Raw genomic sequence first — 18369 nt, 5'->3', positions numbered from 1 at the left:
ACATTTTACGGGAAAATGCTTTTTCAGTCTTTTCAAAATGTTATGTCTAATTCAGTGTGTTTGCAGTTTAGTTTCTTTGCAATTTTTTGTAAATTTACTAGCCATTTTTGAGTAAAAATTGTTTCAAAGTCAATTGTACACCAATTTATCATACATAGTTTTTTTTTTTCAGTGTAGGTAAACCTGAATACTGTCAAAAATGTCAGAGTTCATCATATATATGATGAATATATATGTAAATAAATTTTATTTTGTGAAAAAAGAAAATTTGTTGGGCTTCTGAGGGACTCATATGCAACTATTACAGAAGGTTCAAATGCTCACTGATGCTACAGTACAGAAAGAAAAACCAAGCATTAAGAGGTGGGGGGGGGGGTGAAAACTTTTGAACAGAATGGAGATGTGTACATTTTTCTTATTTTGCCTAAATATTTTTCATTTAGTACTGCCTTTCAGAGGCTACAGAAGATACTTGCATGTTTCCCAGAAGACAAAATAAGTTAAATTTACCCTGATCTTCAAATTCCAAAAGTTTTCACCCCCTGGCTCTTAATGCTTCCTGTTTCCTTCTGGGGCATCAGTGAGTGTTTGAACCTTCTGTAATAGTTGCATATGAGTCCCTCAGTTGTCCTCAGTGTGAAAAGATGGATCTCAAAATCATACACTCATTTTGGAAAGGGTTCAAATACACAAAAATGCTGGAAAACCAAATAATTTGTGGGACCTGAAGGATTTTTCTGAAGAACAGCGGGCGGTTTAACTGTTTAGGACAAACAAGGGACTCATGAACAACTATCACTAAACAAAAAAACACAGCTGTGGTTTGTTCAAGTAAGAACACAGTATTAAGAATCAGGGGGATGTAAACTTTTGAACCAGGTCATTTTTATAAATTCAGCTATTATTTTCTCTTGTGGACTATATGTAAACATCTTTAATGTGAAATACCTCATTCAGGTCAGTACTAAATGAACAAAAACATGCGTTTTGTATGATCCCTCTTATATTGGTCAAATAATTAACATTTTTAATGATTCCGGAAGGGGGGGTGCAAACTTTTGACCTCAACTATGCTGTTTTTTCAACAGGGTTAGCAATTTTAACAAATGTATTTGTGCTTTTTGACTCAGCCTCATTACACTACAACACTACACTATCAAATTGCATTAACCAATAACTTACTAAGTAGTGTGTCTATGTATAAAAATATACATATATTGATCCCGACACTATGATCTTCATTATTGTTTTACATGATTAGTAAAGAAAATTCAAAGGGTGTTTAACTGTCATTAAAATAGTTTGGAAAATTTTGTGTTGCGAAAAATCTAATTTGCTATTTCTGCCTGTTGATTTTGGGCTTAAACATGACTGTGACTCTTTGAGATTAATCCTTTTTAACAACAGCAGAATAACCCATTTCGATTTGCCAAAAGCATCTGAGAGTAATGAACTGTGACTGTTAGATCAGTGTTGATTGGCCACGTTCTCCCCCAGCTCAGCCAATCGATTTAGGACTTCTGTGTGGACTCGGGCACCGCTGTTGACTAAGTCCCCACAATTACTGTTCATCAGGAAATGCTGCGTATCGATCGGCAGTGTACGCGCGGAGCGCACCCACCCACCCACACATACCCAGACACGCTTCACAGAGACGCACAGGCACACGCCGTCCCGAGTGTGTTCATTTGTTCTGTGTGGAAAAAAAGAGAAAACTTTCAGAACTCTGTCGCCCGTTTGGACATGCCCGCACGGATAGAGGGGGGAGAATAAAGGTGTTATCACGTAAGATAAAAATACAGCCCTCTTCAAGCGTGCGACCACAAGGGATGGTCGGAATTGAACAGCACCGGAGGTGTGAAATGGAGTTTGCTTCTGTTCTCGCAGATCTGTGTGTCCACGAGTGTGTGACAGCGTATGAAAGTAAATAGGCAGGGGAGGAAGGGCTCCGGGGACTGTCGCCAATTGTCACTGTGATTTGTGGATGTATTAATTCCAGTGTCTGTATGTTGCCCAGGGATCCTTGTAAGAAATCGCTGGTCTAAGAATAGGCAGGGATATCTGTTGTTAGCTGGAGAGCTTGCGAGCAAGGATGATCAGACCTTGCGTTTGAAGCTCCTGGGCAAAGGAAGCGGGCATGCTGTTGAGATGGTCTTGAAGCTACTTCCTGTCACTCTTTGTATGAGACTTAAATGGCCCCTCGCTCTCTCTCTCTCTCTCTCTCTCTCTCTCTCTCTTGCCTGAACTATCTGTCTCCTCCTCTCTCTGACCTCTGCCTCATTATTCAGTGGACTGTCGGCCTCATTTGTTGTCTCACAAGTAGATGCGTGTGCTGTCAGCTGCTGTCCTCTTGTCTTATTATGCCCGCAGGTGACTGATAGGCCTCCTTTTTCTCACTCACTTTTGATGGGCACGTCTAGCTGCTCTCTGTTCATGATGCTCATCTCCTCCTTCTGCTCCCGCTGCGTTTAGCTGCATTTTCTTATGAATGATTTGAAGGACGTGATTACAGATCTTCCTTACTTTTTTTTGTGTGTTTGCTGAAATGAGCTGTTTTACAAAAGAAAAGTATTCTTTGGCGCAGTATACGTAGGGATGGAAATCGTAAGGAATGATTCTATTAAAATGTATTGTGTTATTCAGTATATTTATATTTTAGAATTTATATATATATGAAGAGTTCAGATGCAGAACCAGCTAAAAGCCATCTTGGTCAAAAATTAGATAATGATACTGAGTGAATGCTCCTGACACATATTATACATCCATCAAATACCTTTACTTCAAACTCGCTAAATTCCAGCCTCAGCCCATCAGAAGTACCAGTACTTACATAGAAACCTATACAAAGTAGCCAGAAAGAAATGCTCATTTTAAAGAAAAACATCAGATGGATTTAGAGGCTTTTGCATCTGAACTCTTCATATATATATATATATATATATATATATATATATATATATATATATATATATATATATTTTTTTTTTTTTTTTTTTTTTTTTTGTTTGTTTTTTTTTTTTTTTTTTTTTTTTAAAGCTACTTTAAAATAGTCATTTATTTCAGTCTGTCTCGGACAAAGCATGCAGATGTTCAAGAATCATATTTATCTATGTATGTTTTTATTTTTTATTTTTTATTTTATTTAATTAATTAATTTATTTATTTATTTTTAAGTTTCCAAAACCTCTCCTGATTTCTCAGGAAATTTCTTAGAAAATACATTACTTATTATGTATGTTTTTATTTTATTTTATTTTGTCTTATTTTATTTTATTTTATTTTAATTTATTTATTTTATTTAAAAAAAATTCAAAAACCTTGAAAAAAATATTACCTTTTGTTACGGTAAAATTACTGTTAAGACGTTTTTTGTATAGGTATATATCAAATAAATACTACTTTAAAATTGTCATTTACTTCAGTCTGCCTCGGACAAAGCATGCAGATGTTCAGGAATCATTAATGAAACATATTTTTCTTTTTATGTATGTTTGGTGTTATTTAATTTTTACATTTTATTTTATTATTTTATTTAAAAAAATTCCAAAACCTATCCTGAATATTCTCAAAAATATTAACTTTTCTAAACAGTAAAATTACCGTTAAAGCGTCTTTTTTATACAGGTATATATCATATAAATGCTATGCTACTTTAAAATAGTAATTTATTCAGTCTGCCTCGGACAAAGCATGCAGATGTTCAAGAATCATATTTATGCATGTATGTATGTTTTTATTTATTATTTGTTTTTATTTAATTTTTTTTTTTTTTATTTAAAAAGTTTCCAAAACCTCTCCTGATTTCTAATTATTTTATTTTATTTATTTTGTTTCATTTTTATTTCATTTTATTTTAAAAAATCCAAAATCTCTCTTGAAAATTCTCAAAAATATCTACTTTTTTCAACAGTAAAATTACCATGAAACCATCTTTTTTATACAGATATATATCAAATAAATAAAATTGTCATTTATTTTAGTCTGTTCAAGAATCATTAATGAAACCATATTTATGTATTTATGTATGATTTTATTTTATTTTATAAAAAAAAAATTCCAAAACCTCTCCTTAAAATTCTCAAAAATATTAACCTTTTTAAACAGTAAAATTACCATTAAAACATCTTTTTTATACAGGTATATATAAATAAATGCTACTTTAAAATAGTCATTTATTTCAGTCTGCCAAAGCATGCAGATGTTCAAGAATCATTAATGAAACCATATGTATGTATGTATGTATGTATGTATGTTTTTTTGCTTTTTGTTTTTTGTTTTATTTTATTTTATTTTATTTTATTTTTAAGAAAATCCCGAAACCTCTCCCAAAATTGCTCAATTCCCAAACCTAGTTGCACTTGTAAATATTATTAACTGTTTTAAACAGTAAAATTACTGTTAAAACACCTTTTGTGTGGCATATTTTCTCTCTGCTCTGTGAGCTATTTTTGTCACAAACTAGAGTTAAAAGAGCAGGTGGGTTGGTGTTGTTTTGAGGGCATCCACTTTGACCTGAACAGACTTTAGTGCAGTGGTTCTTTATTTATCTGCCTTACCTGACTGCCATAGCCATTCACTGAGTAAACATAAATGGAACAAATTTAAACAAGATACATTATAGTGTTGATTCTAAAGTTTGCTTGAAACCTTGCTGGAAAAAGCACAATTAGCTGTGCTGGTATTGAGATTTGTGGAATTTTGTTAGTAGCAGCAACTGAAATGTTGCAATTGTGGTAATACTCATAGTTGCCTTGTAAAATTTAGGTTTGTTGTCTCACATGGACTCTATGGCTGGACTCTGATTGCGCTGAGAGAGGTGTGTATTATGTAACAGCGGGAGCCCAGGGAGATGAGGGAGATTGGGGATGTGCTTACCTGTGAGTGCTCACATTCTGTTTGTGGGAGGAGACAAATTCATGGAGCAGCTGCCTGAAAGAACAAAGTCACGACATTTCCCTGGAGTATTCCCCTTCTGTCACTCTCTTCCTCGGATTCTCTCTCACAGACCTAAGGCTGTGCAGTACGTTGTACAGTGTGTTTATAGGAATTAGCTTGTTTAAGGCTCCTTAAAAATTAAATATATAATATTTTTGGTGACTCGGTTAGCATGCTTAACAATTAAATATATTAACTGACAAAAAAAATTGGATATAGGATTTACTCTGAAACAATTTTCACTCAATTACTAGTAAATTTAACAACTAATTACAAAGAAACAGTAGGTAAAACATTAAATTAAACATGACATTTTTAAGTAGAAAGACTGAAATAGTATTTTTATTGTAAATCTTACTGCAATAATCTTTTATTTAGTTATTGGTACAAATATTGGTTAATTTGCTATACTTTGTAGCCACTTAAATTGCAGAATTGGGGGCCTATGAAATCCTTTTTTCAGTTTTATTTTATTAAGTTTTTTAGTTGTAGTTCTGGATTTCATTTTTTACATTTAAACTTTTCTAGACTCTGTTTTAATGGTTAAATTAAAAAATATTAAGCAAAAAGCATGTCTAAAATTTGAAATCATTAAACGTACACAATTTAACAGCAATGTATTAAAGGTTTTAACAAAAAGAGCATTTTAAGGCCCTATGAATTTTTTCTTAAATTCTTACATTTTTATCAAATTATGTGTTTTCCATTCATTTTTTGAATTCCTTTTTTAATGCTGTCATTAAATTTCAAAAACACCTGCAATTAATTTTTTTTTTTTTTTTTTTTTTCTCACTGTGTTGTATATTTACACTTTCTGGTAAATAATTTCTCTTGTAAATATTCTTTAAAAATAATGTTTTAATAATATATTTATTTAGTAGTAGTAGTGCTGTTATTACATCAAGTTAAAACAAACTTTTATTTTGACGAGTTGCTGTTAAGACCTTTAAGTTTCTGTTTGTATATGATATGATGATCATTTTCTCAAAAGGAACAGTAAAGTGCTCATAAAGTGACTCTTTTAGAGCATTTCTAGTGTAAATGTACTGATCTTCAGGTGCTAAGTTGCTCTTTTTCTATTTCTGTATTTATCCAGCTTTTCGATCTATTTTCCTTTTCTTAACACCAGTGGATTTCAAATAGGTTGATTCTGCATTTTATCTCTCATATTTCGTTTGCACTTGTAATCAAGCTATTCCTTTAATTTGCTTTGTGATTCTGTTTAGTTTTACTGGATGTTGCTTAATTCTTAATGGACTTTTAAATTACATCTGATTGATTTTTCACCTTCTAATTCACTCTTAAGAAAACGTTAGTAGTCCAGGGTAGAAAAACCAATTAGTGCAGGTTCCCTCACACGCTAATTGAGAATGTGTAATCAATTTAGCATTCCACTTGTCTCTATCTCATGTTATCTTTCCATTCACCTCTCATTGTTTATTTAAATGGTTCAGGTTTTGCATACAAGTACTTTGAATTATAAGCCAGAAGATCCTTATAAAGCCTTCATCGATGGTTTTGTGGCTTGTTGTGTGAAACTCTTCCGTTACTGTGCGGTGCGGTAGAGTCCTGCTGAGTTTCATCTGTCACCACTGGTGCAAACGTTGGTTTGTCTGCCATTCCACGTGACTAGGCTGTCATGCTCTGTCCGTCCTCTGCATCTCTGTCCAGCCCCACAATCACAACTCTGGCAGCAAACAGGAAGTGATTCGACACTGATGTCTTAATACAGGCTGCTAGTTTGAAGGTCTTGCTTATAGAATGTGGCTGAAGCAGGGATGCTTTCCAGAGCACTTGATCAGCGTTTAACCATAATATGTACAGACAGTTTGAGGAGAAAGGAGTTCTGTTCATTAAGGTAAAAGCCAGTTTGTCCACATCCAGCCATACAGAATTCAACACATTTCTTTTTTGGGACCTAACAAATGCAGTACAAATCAAAAATTTAGGGTCGGTAAGATTTATTTATAGTTTTTTTTTCCCAGAAAGAAATTGCTTATACTCACCAAGGCTGTATTTATTTGATCAAAAGTACAGTAAAAATATTTTAATATATTTTAAATTGTAAATCACTGATGTGATGACAAAGCTGAATTTCAGAAAAAAATCTGGCATTACTGAAGTCTTCAGCCATCACATGATCCTTCAGAAATCATTCTAATATGCTCATTTGATGCACAAGAAACATTTATTATTATTATCAGTGTTTAAAACAGTTATGCTGCTTGCTGATTTATTATTTTTTTTTTGGTGGAATTTTTAGAATTCTTTTATTCTTGCTGATAAATAAACAAATAAAATAAATTAGTGCTGTCAAATCGATTAATCGTGATTAACCGCATCCAGAACAAAAGTTTGTTTACATAATATGCGTGTGTACTGTGTATATTTATATGCATGCATACATATACACATGTATATAATTAAGAAATATTTGCATATATATATATATATATATATATATATATATATTAATATTTATGTTTTATACATAAATATAAAGTAGTGCTGTCAAACGATTACTCGCGATTAATCGCATCTAAAATAAAAGTTTTTATAGTTGTTTATATAACGTGTATGCACTATGTATATTAATTATGCATATATAAATACACACACATACAGTATATATTTTAAAAATATTTACATGTATATATTTATATTCATATAAATATATATAATATTATATAATATATACGTCCATGTGTGTAAATTTATACATAAATAATAAATATACACAGTACACATATATAAACAAACTTATTTTGGATGAGATTAATCGTGATTAATCATTTGACAGCACTAATATAAAGATATATTACATATATTTCTTAAACATATACATTTATGTGTGTGTATTTATATATACATATAAATATACACAGTACACACCCAAATACATATTATGTAAACATAAACTTTATTTTAGATGCGATTAATCGCGATTAATTGATTTGACAGCACTAAAATAAATGAAACTTACTAAGCCAAACTTTTGAACAGTAGTATAAATATTACTCGTTGTATGTATTATTATTTATTTAAACATTATCTAAAAAAAAAAAAAATAGGTTTATCTAACCACTATTAGTGTAATGTTAGATTTAACCATAACACAAAAATATTCAATTTATTTGTGTAGCGCTTTTCACAATTAAAATTTCTTAATGATGAGTTTTACAGCTCTATAAATGTATAATATAACATTTTTTGTCAGTCCTACAGACCCCCTATAACCCCCTTGTTTGCAGAATGACTTGTGAGCGTAAAAATGAAATGGGCTGTTTATATTCGCAAGGGCATTGACATACAGCTCCATCTTGTACACCTCACTTGTTACCTTGGTTTTTGTGGTTTAATGACTGTTGGTTAGTGGGAGGGAAAATGAGTGTCCTTTTCGACTTTTTGTTCCTTTGCTTTTATTTTTATATTTTATGCTAATGTTTCTTTTTTCATTCATGCTTTTTATTCCAGATTGTCTATGTGTTTTAGTCCTATTATTTATGTTTACTCGTTATTCAGAGGCGCATCTGTTCTAGACACCCACACCACTCAAGTGAAAAGTGATGTTTAACAGCAAACACAGAGAGGTTTATTCCAATTGATTTCAAAACTATTCTTAGTGCTGTCGTGACAGTGATGGCCCTGAGTGAACCCAAGACAACTTCACCATCTCTGTGTTTTGGTTTCTGTCATTCACAAGTTTAACAAGTCCTGAAGTGATTTTTTTTGGAAGGATTTGATGAGAGCACTTTAAAGATGAAAGCTGTTTCACATATCGCATGTGCTCTGCTGTGCTACACACTTTAGACAGCTTGATCTATAAAGCAGTAATTGGCCCAGACTGGGCTGAATCATAGCGGGAATACAGGGATCTATCAGGAGACATTGACTTTCTCTGCACAAATCTCACCTGTCAATGGGGAATAAATAGACTTTTATCTCTATGGCTGTATGGGAAGTCTTGGACAGGTATCAAATCATCATGACCTGTTTGATGTACGCTTGTTTCAGCATGTATAGACGTTTTTAAATGATATACCATTACACTTAATGAATAGATTTGGGCCAATGCTTAGTGGGTAACTATTGATGCATGGGAGATGTAGTGCTCACATGGTTGTCGCAGGATCGAGTCTGGCCTGTTTCTTGAGTCCATTTCTACTTTTTCTGTTTTTACACTAAATGTGACAAATACAACATATACAGTTGAGGTCAAAAGTTTACGTACACCTTGCAGAATCTGCAAAACGTTAATTATTTTACCAAAATAAGAGGGATCATACAAAATGCATGAATAAGATATTTCACATTTGACATTTACATATAGTCCACAAAAGAAAATAATAGTTGAATTTATAAAAATTAACCTATTCAAAAGTTTACATATGCTTGATTCTTAATACTGTGTTGTTACCTGAATTATCCACAGCTGTTTTTTTTTGTTTAGTTATAGTTGTTCATGAGTCCATTGCTTGCCCTGAACGGGTAGACTGCCTGCTGCTCGTTATAAAAATCCTTCATGTCCCACAAATTCTTTGGTTTTTCAGCATTTTTGTGTATTTGAACCTTTTCCAGCCATGACTGTATGATTTTGAACTGAGGGACTGAAGGTTCAAATGCTCACTGATGCTCCAGAAGGAAAAAAGATGCATTAAGAGCCAGGGCAGATTAAGAGCCTGACTGAAGATCAGGGTAACTTATTTTGTCTTCTGGGAAACGTGCAAGTATCTTCTGTAGCTTTTGAAGGCAGTACTAAATAAGTATGATAGTTAGGCAAAATGAGAAAAATGTACACATCTTTATTATGTTCAAAAGTTAATGCATGGTTTTTCCTTCTGGAGCATTTGAATCTTCTGTAATAGTTGCATTTGAGTCCCTCAGTTGTCCTCAGTGTGAAAAGATGAATCTCAAAATTGCTGCGAAGGGTTCAAATACACAAAAAAGCTGAAAAACCAAAGAATTTGTGGGACCTGTAGGATTTGTTGGCAGTTTAACTGTTCAGGACGAACAAGGGACTCATCACTAAAGAAAAAACACAGCTGTGGATCATTCAGGTAACAACACAGTATTAAGAATCAAGCAAATGTAAACTTTTGAACATGGTCATTTTTATAAATACAACTATTATTTTCTCCTGTGGACTATATGTAAACGTCCTTTATGTGAAATATCTTATTTAGGTCAGTACTAAATAAAAAATAACATGCATTTTGTATGATCCTTATTATTTTGGTAAAATAATTAACATTTTGCAGATTTTGCAAGGTGTATGTAAAGTTTTGACCTCAACTGTATAGACCTGTACTGCCTGTCTCCAAGATATCAGGTTGGTCTGATTTGATTGTTTTATAGTATGGATGCATTATACATCAGTACATATTATTTATTGGCCAGTATTACAGATTAATAATATATAATTATAGATTTTTTTTTATTGCCAAAATTAGTTTTTTAACTCTAACGCTCAATAAATTGCCTGAATAAACTGAATTATTAAATAATATTGTTAAATGTGGTCTTTAAAAAATCTCAAAATAAATATTTTGATTTAGATATTTTAGAATTTATAGAATTTTAATATCTGCCATTTATTGGACTGTTCACCCAAAAATTAAATTCTGTCATTGATTACTCACCCTCATTCTGTTCCAAACCCGTAAGACCTTCGTTTATCTTCGTAGCACAAATTAAGATATTTCTGATATCCGAAAGCTTTCTGACCCTGCATAGGGAAAGGTAGTAAGGACATCGTTAAAATAGTCCATGTGACATACTAATAAAGTCGTTATTTTTATTTTTTTTTATTTTATTTTTTATTTTAATTGTGCACAAAAAGTATTCTTGTAGCTTCACAACATTATGGTTGAACCACTGATGTAACATGGACGATTTTAATGATGTCCTTACTACCTTTCTGGGCCTTGAACATGGCAGTTGCGTTGCTGTCTATGCAGGGTCAGAAAGCTCTCAGATTTCATCAAAAATATTTTTATTTGTGTTCCAAAGATGACCGAATGTCTTACGAGTTATTAATGTCATGAAGGTGAGTAATTAATGACAGAATTTTTCAGTAATAACTATCCCTTTAATAGACCTGCAAACCACCTATAGCAGGGGTGTCAAACTCAGTTCCTGGAAGGCCGCAGCCCTGCAGAGTTTTGTTCCAACCTTGCTCCAACACACATACTATGCAGTTTTCAATTAAGCCTAAAGGAATTGATTAGTTGGATCAGGTGTGTTTAATTAGGGTTGCATCTAAACTCTGCAGGGCCTCCAGGACTGGAGTTTGACACCCCTGACCTATAGGCTAGTATAAGCGGGTTGCAGCAGGACTTGCTTAATTCTAAGTTTTAGTAGATGCTGTTGTAACTGAACTTGGCTGTTGACTGTAATGAACAATGTTGTTGTTCTGTAAAATTCACTTTTGTAAGAAAAGCCCCATCAGTTGTGCTCTCATGATTGCTTGCTCATATAAACCGGACACTTTTCATCCTGCTGAGGCGGTGAAGTTTCCCTTTCATTATCTCCTGATTGCTCCCCGTCTAGCTCAGGGTAAGTGGAGTCATGTGGGCTCGTTGTGTTGGGTAACACTCACCCCGCGGCCATCACGGAGGGAGTGGTTTCACATTCAAAAGGGCAACAGGAAAAACGGAGCTTCGCCTCCGCGTAATTAAAACCGTTCATGCCGGAAGCGTACTTTCAATTATAACGGGCCTGGTAAATCTAGTGGCTAGTTATTTATTTGTTTTTGTGATGGACAGAAAAGAAGATATTCAACGTAATAAAGGAGCTCCAAGAGATGGATGATGCTGGAACTGCCAGGTGTTATTTATATACGGATGTCGGTTTCTCAGCTGTGATACAGGTGCCTTATCACAGAAGCATATGTTGTGTGTGTGTGTGTGTTATGTAAACATTTCAGGGTTATCCATATGACTTTATTTTATATTACTACTACAGCAATACTGACTATAGAATAAACATATTCAGATCATTTAAAGGGGTCATCGGATGCCCATTTTCCACAAGTTGATATGATTCTTTAGGGTCTTAATGAAAAGTCTATAATATACTTTGGTTAAAAAATCTCAATGGTTGTGTAAAACAACACCCTTTTTACCTTGCCAAAATCAGCTTTGCAAAAATAATTTCATTCTGGTCGAGGCTGCTTTAAATGCAAATGAGCTCTGCTCGCCCCACCCCTCTCTTCTTTCTGTGGATTGACGAGCTTGTTTACTTTAGCTGCATTTAGACGCGTTTAGCTGCTAAACTTGCTAACTAGCACTTTATTAGGAAAGGCGATCGCAAAGATTAATAAAAAAAACCCTTATACTCACTTCTGCTGTAAGTGAAGCTGGATCATGAATGATTTGTGCAAACATACACGGATATATGTAGATCTGGAGGTGCATTCCCTTCACAAACAAACATATACTGCATCTTCAGCTGCTCAGATGTCGGGAGTAAATGACGACCACTACGTTCATTATTACATCCAGCTACACAACACCTCAATCGCTCAATCGGAGATATTCTTGTCTAATATGAAAATCGAGTATAGCGCCAACACTACTCCACTCTGTTTTTAATTTGTTTTTCTGTACTCGGCAGTACAATTTACAAGCCGTGATCATGTGAGCTGATATATCGGTTGCAAAGGATATTGAGGTCTTGGGTTAATTACCTGTTAAAGTGCAATATTACCTGTTTTCCCATGACACCTTCAGTAGCGCTAACAAAGACAGTCAAAGTTATCACAAAGACTTCCTGTTTAAAGCACCGCTGGCTCTTTCATACCTTGTGTGCGTGTTAGCTATATACTCTTTGCTTTATTAATCATTATTACATCTCGTAGGGGGTAATTAGATTCATTATTAGATTATAGGACATGCATTAAAAGTGTGAAAGGTGTTTGAAATTCCTGCTTTTTTATATTGGACTGCTAAGTGCTTGTTGTCTGACTGAAAGTGTCGCTTAGAGCCGTGATGGAGAGCACAAGCTGTTACACTAATGAGGTGTCTGGAAGGTAGTTATTACTGCAGTGCTAGTTGACTCAGTTGATGAACAGCGATCAGATGGTGTACTATAAGAAACTAAAAGCTTTGAACAAATCATAGTGACATGTTTAGAAATATATACATTACAGTACATTAATGCTCAGTCTTGACGGTGAAGAGAGCGTTAGAGATCGGTTTGTGCAGTTTGCATATTCTTCTTTCTCGCTTTGGTGCCACCATTGTTTTCACGGGGGCGACCGTGTGGAGTGGATTGTCTTTGTTTTTTCCTCTTGCACTCATTATCGCTCCTGGTTCAAGGAGATGTGCTCTCATTTGCATGTGCGCCCCTAAGGGCTGGAGTCTTTATGTGTATCAGGTGATTCATACTGCTTAGAGCAGGACTCTTTTACTGAGGATTAGAATACAACCAATCAATTAGCAATGAGAAAGAGAAATATGAAACTGCTAAATATCTTCAGCTCTTCAGTGCCTTCAGTCTTCCTGGGATGGGGTCTTATAATCAAATAAAGAAATTAAATTTGGCAAAAAGCCTACTTTGATTGCACTGTATTTTATGTATAATCATTTTCTATTTAACTGTTTTAATTCATTTTAAATCAATTAATTCAAATCATTTTAAACATTTCTAAATTCCTTATAAAAACACTTAAATTATGTAAAATTACATCAATAAATTGTGTTAAATTATACATACATACATACATACATACATTGTATATAATTTTTTCATAAAGCAAGTATATATGCCTTTATTTTTGGTAACACTTTATTTTATGGTAGCACTTTATTTGGTCACACTTTTATTTTTCCTTGTTACATGTTACGTACATTATGTGTAATTGCATCAATAAATTATGTTAAAATATACATACATAAATTGTATATAATATTGTATATAATATTTTTCATTAAGCAAGTCCATATATATTTCTTTTTTTGTAACAGTATTTTATGGTAACACTATTTAATAACACTATTGTTTTCCTTGTTACATAAATTATGTATGCTTAAAACAATAAATTGTTTTAAATTATACATACATTTTATATATTTTTCATGAATTAAGTCCATTATTTATTTTATGGGGTAACACTTTATTTTATGGTAACACTTGATTTAGTAATACTTTACATTATTTTTTTCCATTATGTATAATTACATCAGTAAATTGGTAAATAATACATATATAACTTGTATATAATGTTTATTTATAAAGCAAGTCCACATGTATTTATTTATTTATTTATTTTTGGTAACACTTTTACGGTAACACTTGGTACATTTGGTATTTGGTAACTCTGTTATTTTTCCTTGCTACATTTTGAATAAATTATACATACTTACATTAATAAATTATGTTAAAATATACATACATAACTTGTATATAATATTTTTTTATAAAGCATGTCCATATATATTTCTCTTTTTTTAGTTTTTTTAGTACTTTATTTAGTAACAGCTTTATTTTTATTTTTATGTTACATAAATTGTGTATAATTACATTAAGCTGTGTTAAATTATAAATACAAAAATTGTATATAATGCTTTTCATAAAGAAAGTCCATATTTACGGTAGTGCTTTATTTGGTAACACTTTTATTTTTCCTTGTTACATGTTACATAAATAATGTATACTTAGATCTTACATAAAAAGTTATGATCAGTTATACATACACATAAATTGTATATAATATTTTTCATAAAGCAAGTCCATATATATTTCTTTTTTTTTTTTTTTTGGTAACACTTTATTTAGTAACACTGTAATTTTTTCCTTGTTACGTTAAATAAATGATGTATAATTTCATCAGTAAATTACATGTAGCTAACCCTAAACCAATCAACATGTATAGTAAGTACATGTAGTTACTGTGTAATTGCACTGTAACAAGAACACTGAAATAAAATGTAACCTGATATTTTCATTACATTTCATAAAAATGATTATTCGATCTAAAATTTTCAAGATTTTTATCATTTTGCCACTTAAGTTTTATAATGATTGTTTAAAATCTTATAACCATCAGGTTATTTTGTTAAGTTCACCTGTGCACATTTGTACATACATGTGTTCGTTTCCGCCTGTACCATGTTTTATTATGGCACTTGTCATTTCTATGGGCCTTAAACAGTGTTACTGTATCAAAACAAAGCTCTCAGCATGAAGAGGCAGTACAATTATGGAAGCACAGTTCTATCCTGAGGGCTCGGTAGAACATAACGTCCTCCATATATATAAATATATATATATCAAATCATTCACAGAGTGAAAGAATATTGCAGCCCTGTCTGATGTTGCTAGCATCTGCATTTTTATTACCATGCACTGCAAAGTATTTTCTGCACATGTATTCTGGTTCTATATGGGGAAACCCTAATGATGTTTTATGGCACATCATATCTAGTATTCATATATTCTTACTTTATGCATTTTAAATCTGTTCTCATTTGAATGTTTTCTGAAACGATAAGCTTCTAGATATACGGTATGTTATTATATGACATCTAAAAATAAAACTAAGGCATTGCGTGCTATGCATAAATTGCATAAACATCAGTTAGATAAGTGACAATGGTTTATTTACATCGAAATGCTATTGACCTCTTGTTTAAACATGCTAGAGCTGTTTAAATAATAGTCCTAAATGTCTTAACTTTAGTTCACAATTTCACGCTTAGCGATTTTATTTGTGCAACAGCCTGGTCTGCTTGCTGTTTTGCATTGTTCTTTCAGATCATTACAGTGGCATTTGGTCTTATCCCTTAATGAGGCCGCTTCATTAAAAGCAGACTAATTGGTGTAAACTCCTGCCTAGTCCAGCTGCAAAGTTGTCATAAGGCTGGTGTGTTTGATCAGTAAAGGTCTGACCTAAGTTTGATTCTAATGAGGTGGGACATTATTGAAGGTCTTTTGCAAAGGACAGTGTCATTCCCTTCTTAGAAATAATGAATAGAAATAATTAGTACTGAATGTATTAAAGAGCAAATAACTCGGTGTCGCTACTAATTTTTCAAGAAGATACTGGTATTTAACGGGATATTTCACCCAAAAATTTAAATTACCACATGATTTACACACCCTCAAGCCATCCTAGGTGTAAATGACTTTCTTCTTTCAAACAAATACCATCAGAGTTATATTAACTCTTTAAGACCTAAGGGTAAAAAAGCTAATTTTCACATATTTTTTTATTTGACTATGTGATTTTCAAGTGCAAGGTGTCATTTTCAGAAAACAAATGGCTTTCAAAAAAAGTATAGTGATTGACCATTAGTGCTGTGTGCATTCCTAGTTAGCATTCCTCCAATTTTTACTGGGATTGTAAGATCCACTCTATGGTGACTGAAACCCTGCAACAGGAAGTTGTTCAGATGAAGGCCAAAGGGACGACCCTTTCCGCCATTGCAAGAGAATTGGTCATTCCTGTGATTTCTCGAATATTGCAGGTTTGCAATGACAATAATTCAATCAAGTCCCCCAAAAAGGCTGGTCTTGCATGTAAGACAAATGCACACGAAGACAGGATAATGCACAGACTCGCAATGGGAAATCGGTTCAGCACTGCAGCTGGAATTGCTTGCCAGTTCAGTGCTAAACAGGGTAAATGACTTTCTTCTTTCAGACAAATACATTCAGAGTTATATTAACCCTTTAAGACTTAAGGGTAAAATAGCTAATTTTCACATATTTTGTTTATTTGACTGTGCGATTTTCAAGTGCAAGGTGTCATTTTTAGAAAACAAATGGCTTTCAAAAAAGTACAGTGATTGACCATTAGTGTTGTGTGGTGAGTTTGTAAACAGAATTTAAATAGACAAAAAAATAATAATACTAATAATAAGACATTTTCTGATTGTTATTTTAAAAAAAGAGAGAAATCATGTTCAAAATAATCCAACAGTTCATACTTGAATATTCAGCTGCTCCAAAGGCTCATCAAAAATCATCCCACTCACCTTTTGTGCTGTTTACTCTTCCTTCGCCATGTTTTTGTTCGTTCACTTTCTGAAGTGATACAATGTGATAGTGTAAGAAAAATATATTTTACAAACCATAATCTCTAGCTTCTGCTGTCACACGTGCCTTCACAAGACAATAGCGTTCCAGCAGATGATGTATTTTTCTTACACAAACACATCACTTCACTTCACAAGGCTTTTGTTAACCTCCCAAAGCCACGAAGAGTCCTTTCATGATTCACTGCCATTATAAAGCTCGGAAGAGCCAGGACATTTTTTAATGTAACTGATTGTATTCGTCTGAAAGAATAAAGTCACATACACCTAGGATGGCTTGAGGGTGAGTAAATCATGGGGTAACTTTAATTTTTGGGTGAACTATCCCTTTAAAGGAGAATGTTGTTTATTGTTTTCTTGTCACAATGTTCCTTGCTGATTTCAGCAGTGCACAGGACTGCAGCATGTTTGCATGAGTTGTGACATTGTAAAAATGCAACATGAATCATTTTTCACTCTCTTTATCTTCTAGGAAAGGAGTCTGAATGCATACCCATTTCTGGAGATATGCAAAGGAGATCTGATCCATTACATGTGTCCTTTGGAGAATCAGGTGGACTTCTGCGTGCCTGAACTTCATGAGAAGAAAACATCTGATGACACTGAGGAGACAGTCGAGCATAAAGATGTTGATGTTAAAGAGTCAGTGGCAGGTATGTTATTATACTCATCTGCATAGAATAAGGATGAGAATTCTACTACTTCTTTTTCATCATAATCAAAAATTATCTGTATTAAATTGCTTTAAAAAATAATTACAAAAAAAAATTCAAGTAACATAAAAACATTTTAAAATATTTATTTACATTTAATTGTAATATTAAATTGAGATAGTATTTTCTTTTAATATTATTATACTATTAAAGCTTTAATATTAATTAACTGTAATTGCATGATTCAAAGCACATGATTTGAAGGTTTTGTTGCATATGTTATATATTACAGTGTGAAAAAATGCAGACATTCTATTAATGGAAACAAGCATCAATCCATAGCAATTCTCAGTAAGAGCAGTCTCTTGATTCTCATTACTTGTCCAGTAATATCACAGTCTAGCAAAGAAAAGTAGCAGTTGTGTCTTTATGTGGTTACAGACAGATGGCTTATGTTATTGCCGTCTTCAATGTCCAGTTCTTCAGCCACCTCTGCTTATGATCCCAAACTATTACTTTCATTTCAGATATTCTAAATCTGTCAGAACCTGCCAGGAACATTAAAACGGCGTGTGAGTGCATGCATGAATGTGTTCATGAGGACTCATTCATCATGTGCATTTATTCCAGAGCAACTGCACAGTAGTCGCACCTTATCCGCCGTATTATGTCTCTGTTGTGAGCCGACAAGCTCTGTGAAACTGAGAAAAATGAAAGAGCGTGGTTCAGTCACAGCGGCA

The 18369-nt window shown here is 33.0% G+C and overlaps 1 protein-coding gene across 1 annotated transcript in view; it reads left to right on the top strand.

Annotated features, from left to right (window-relative positions):
- tex264a (testis expressed 264, ER-phagy receptor a) overlaps positions 1-18369 on the top strand; it is a 76676-nt gene that overhangs the window by 49826 nt on the left and 8481 nt on the right. The window contains exon 3 of the mRNA XM_051112525.1: positions 17449-17629. Within this exon, the coding sequence (XP_050968482.1) occupies positions 17449-17629 (181 nt within the window). The remainder of the gene's footprint in view (positions 1-17448; positions 17630-18369) is intronic.

This window comes from Labeo rohita, chromosome 6 (assembly GCF_022985175.1).
Source record: "Labeo rohita strain BAU-BD-2019 chromosome 6, IGBB_LRoh.1.0, whole genome shotgun sequence".
NCBI lineage: Eukaryota > Metazoa > Chordata > Actinopteri > Cypriniformes > Cyprinidae > Labeo > Labeo rohita.
The sequence above is the reverse complement of the archived record's forward strand: the minus strand, read 5'-3'. Positions and strand labels throughout refer to the sequence as shown.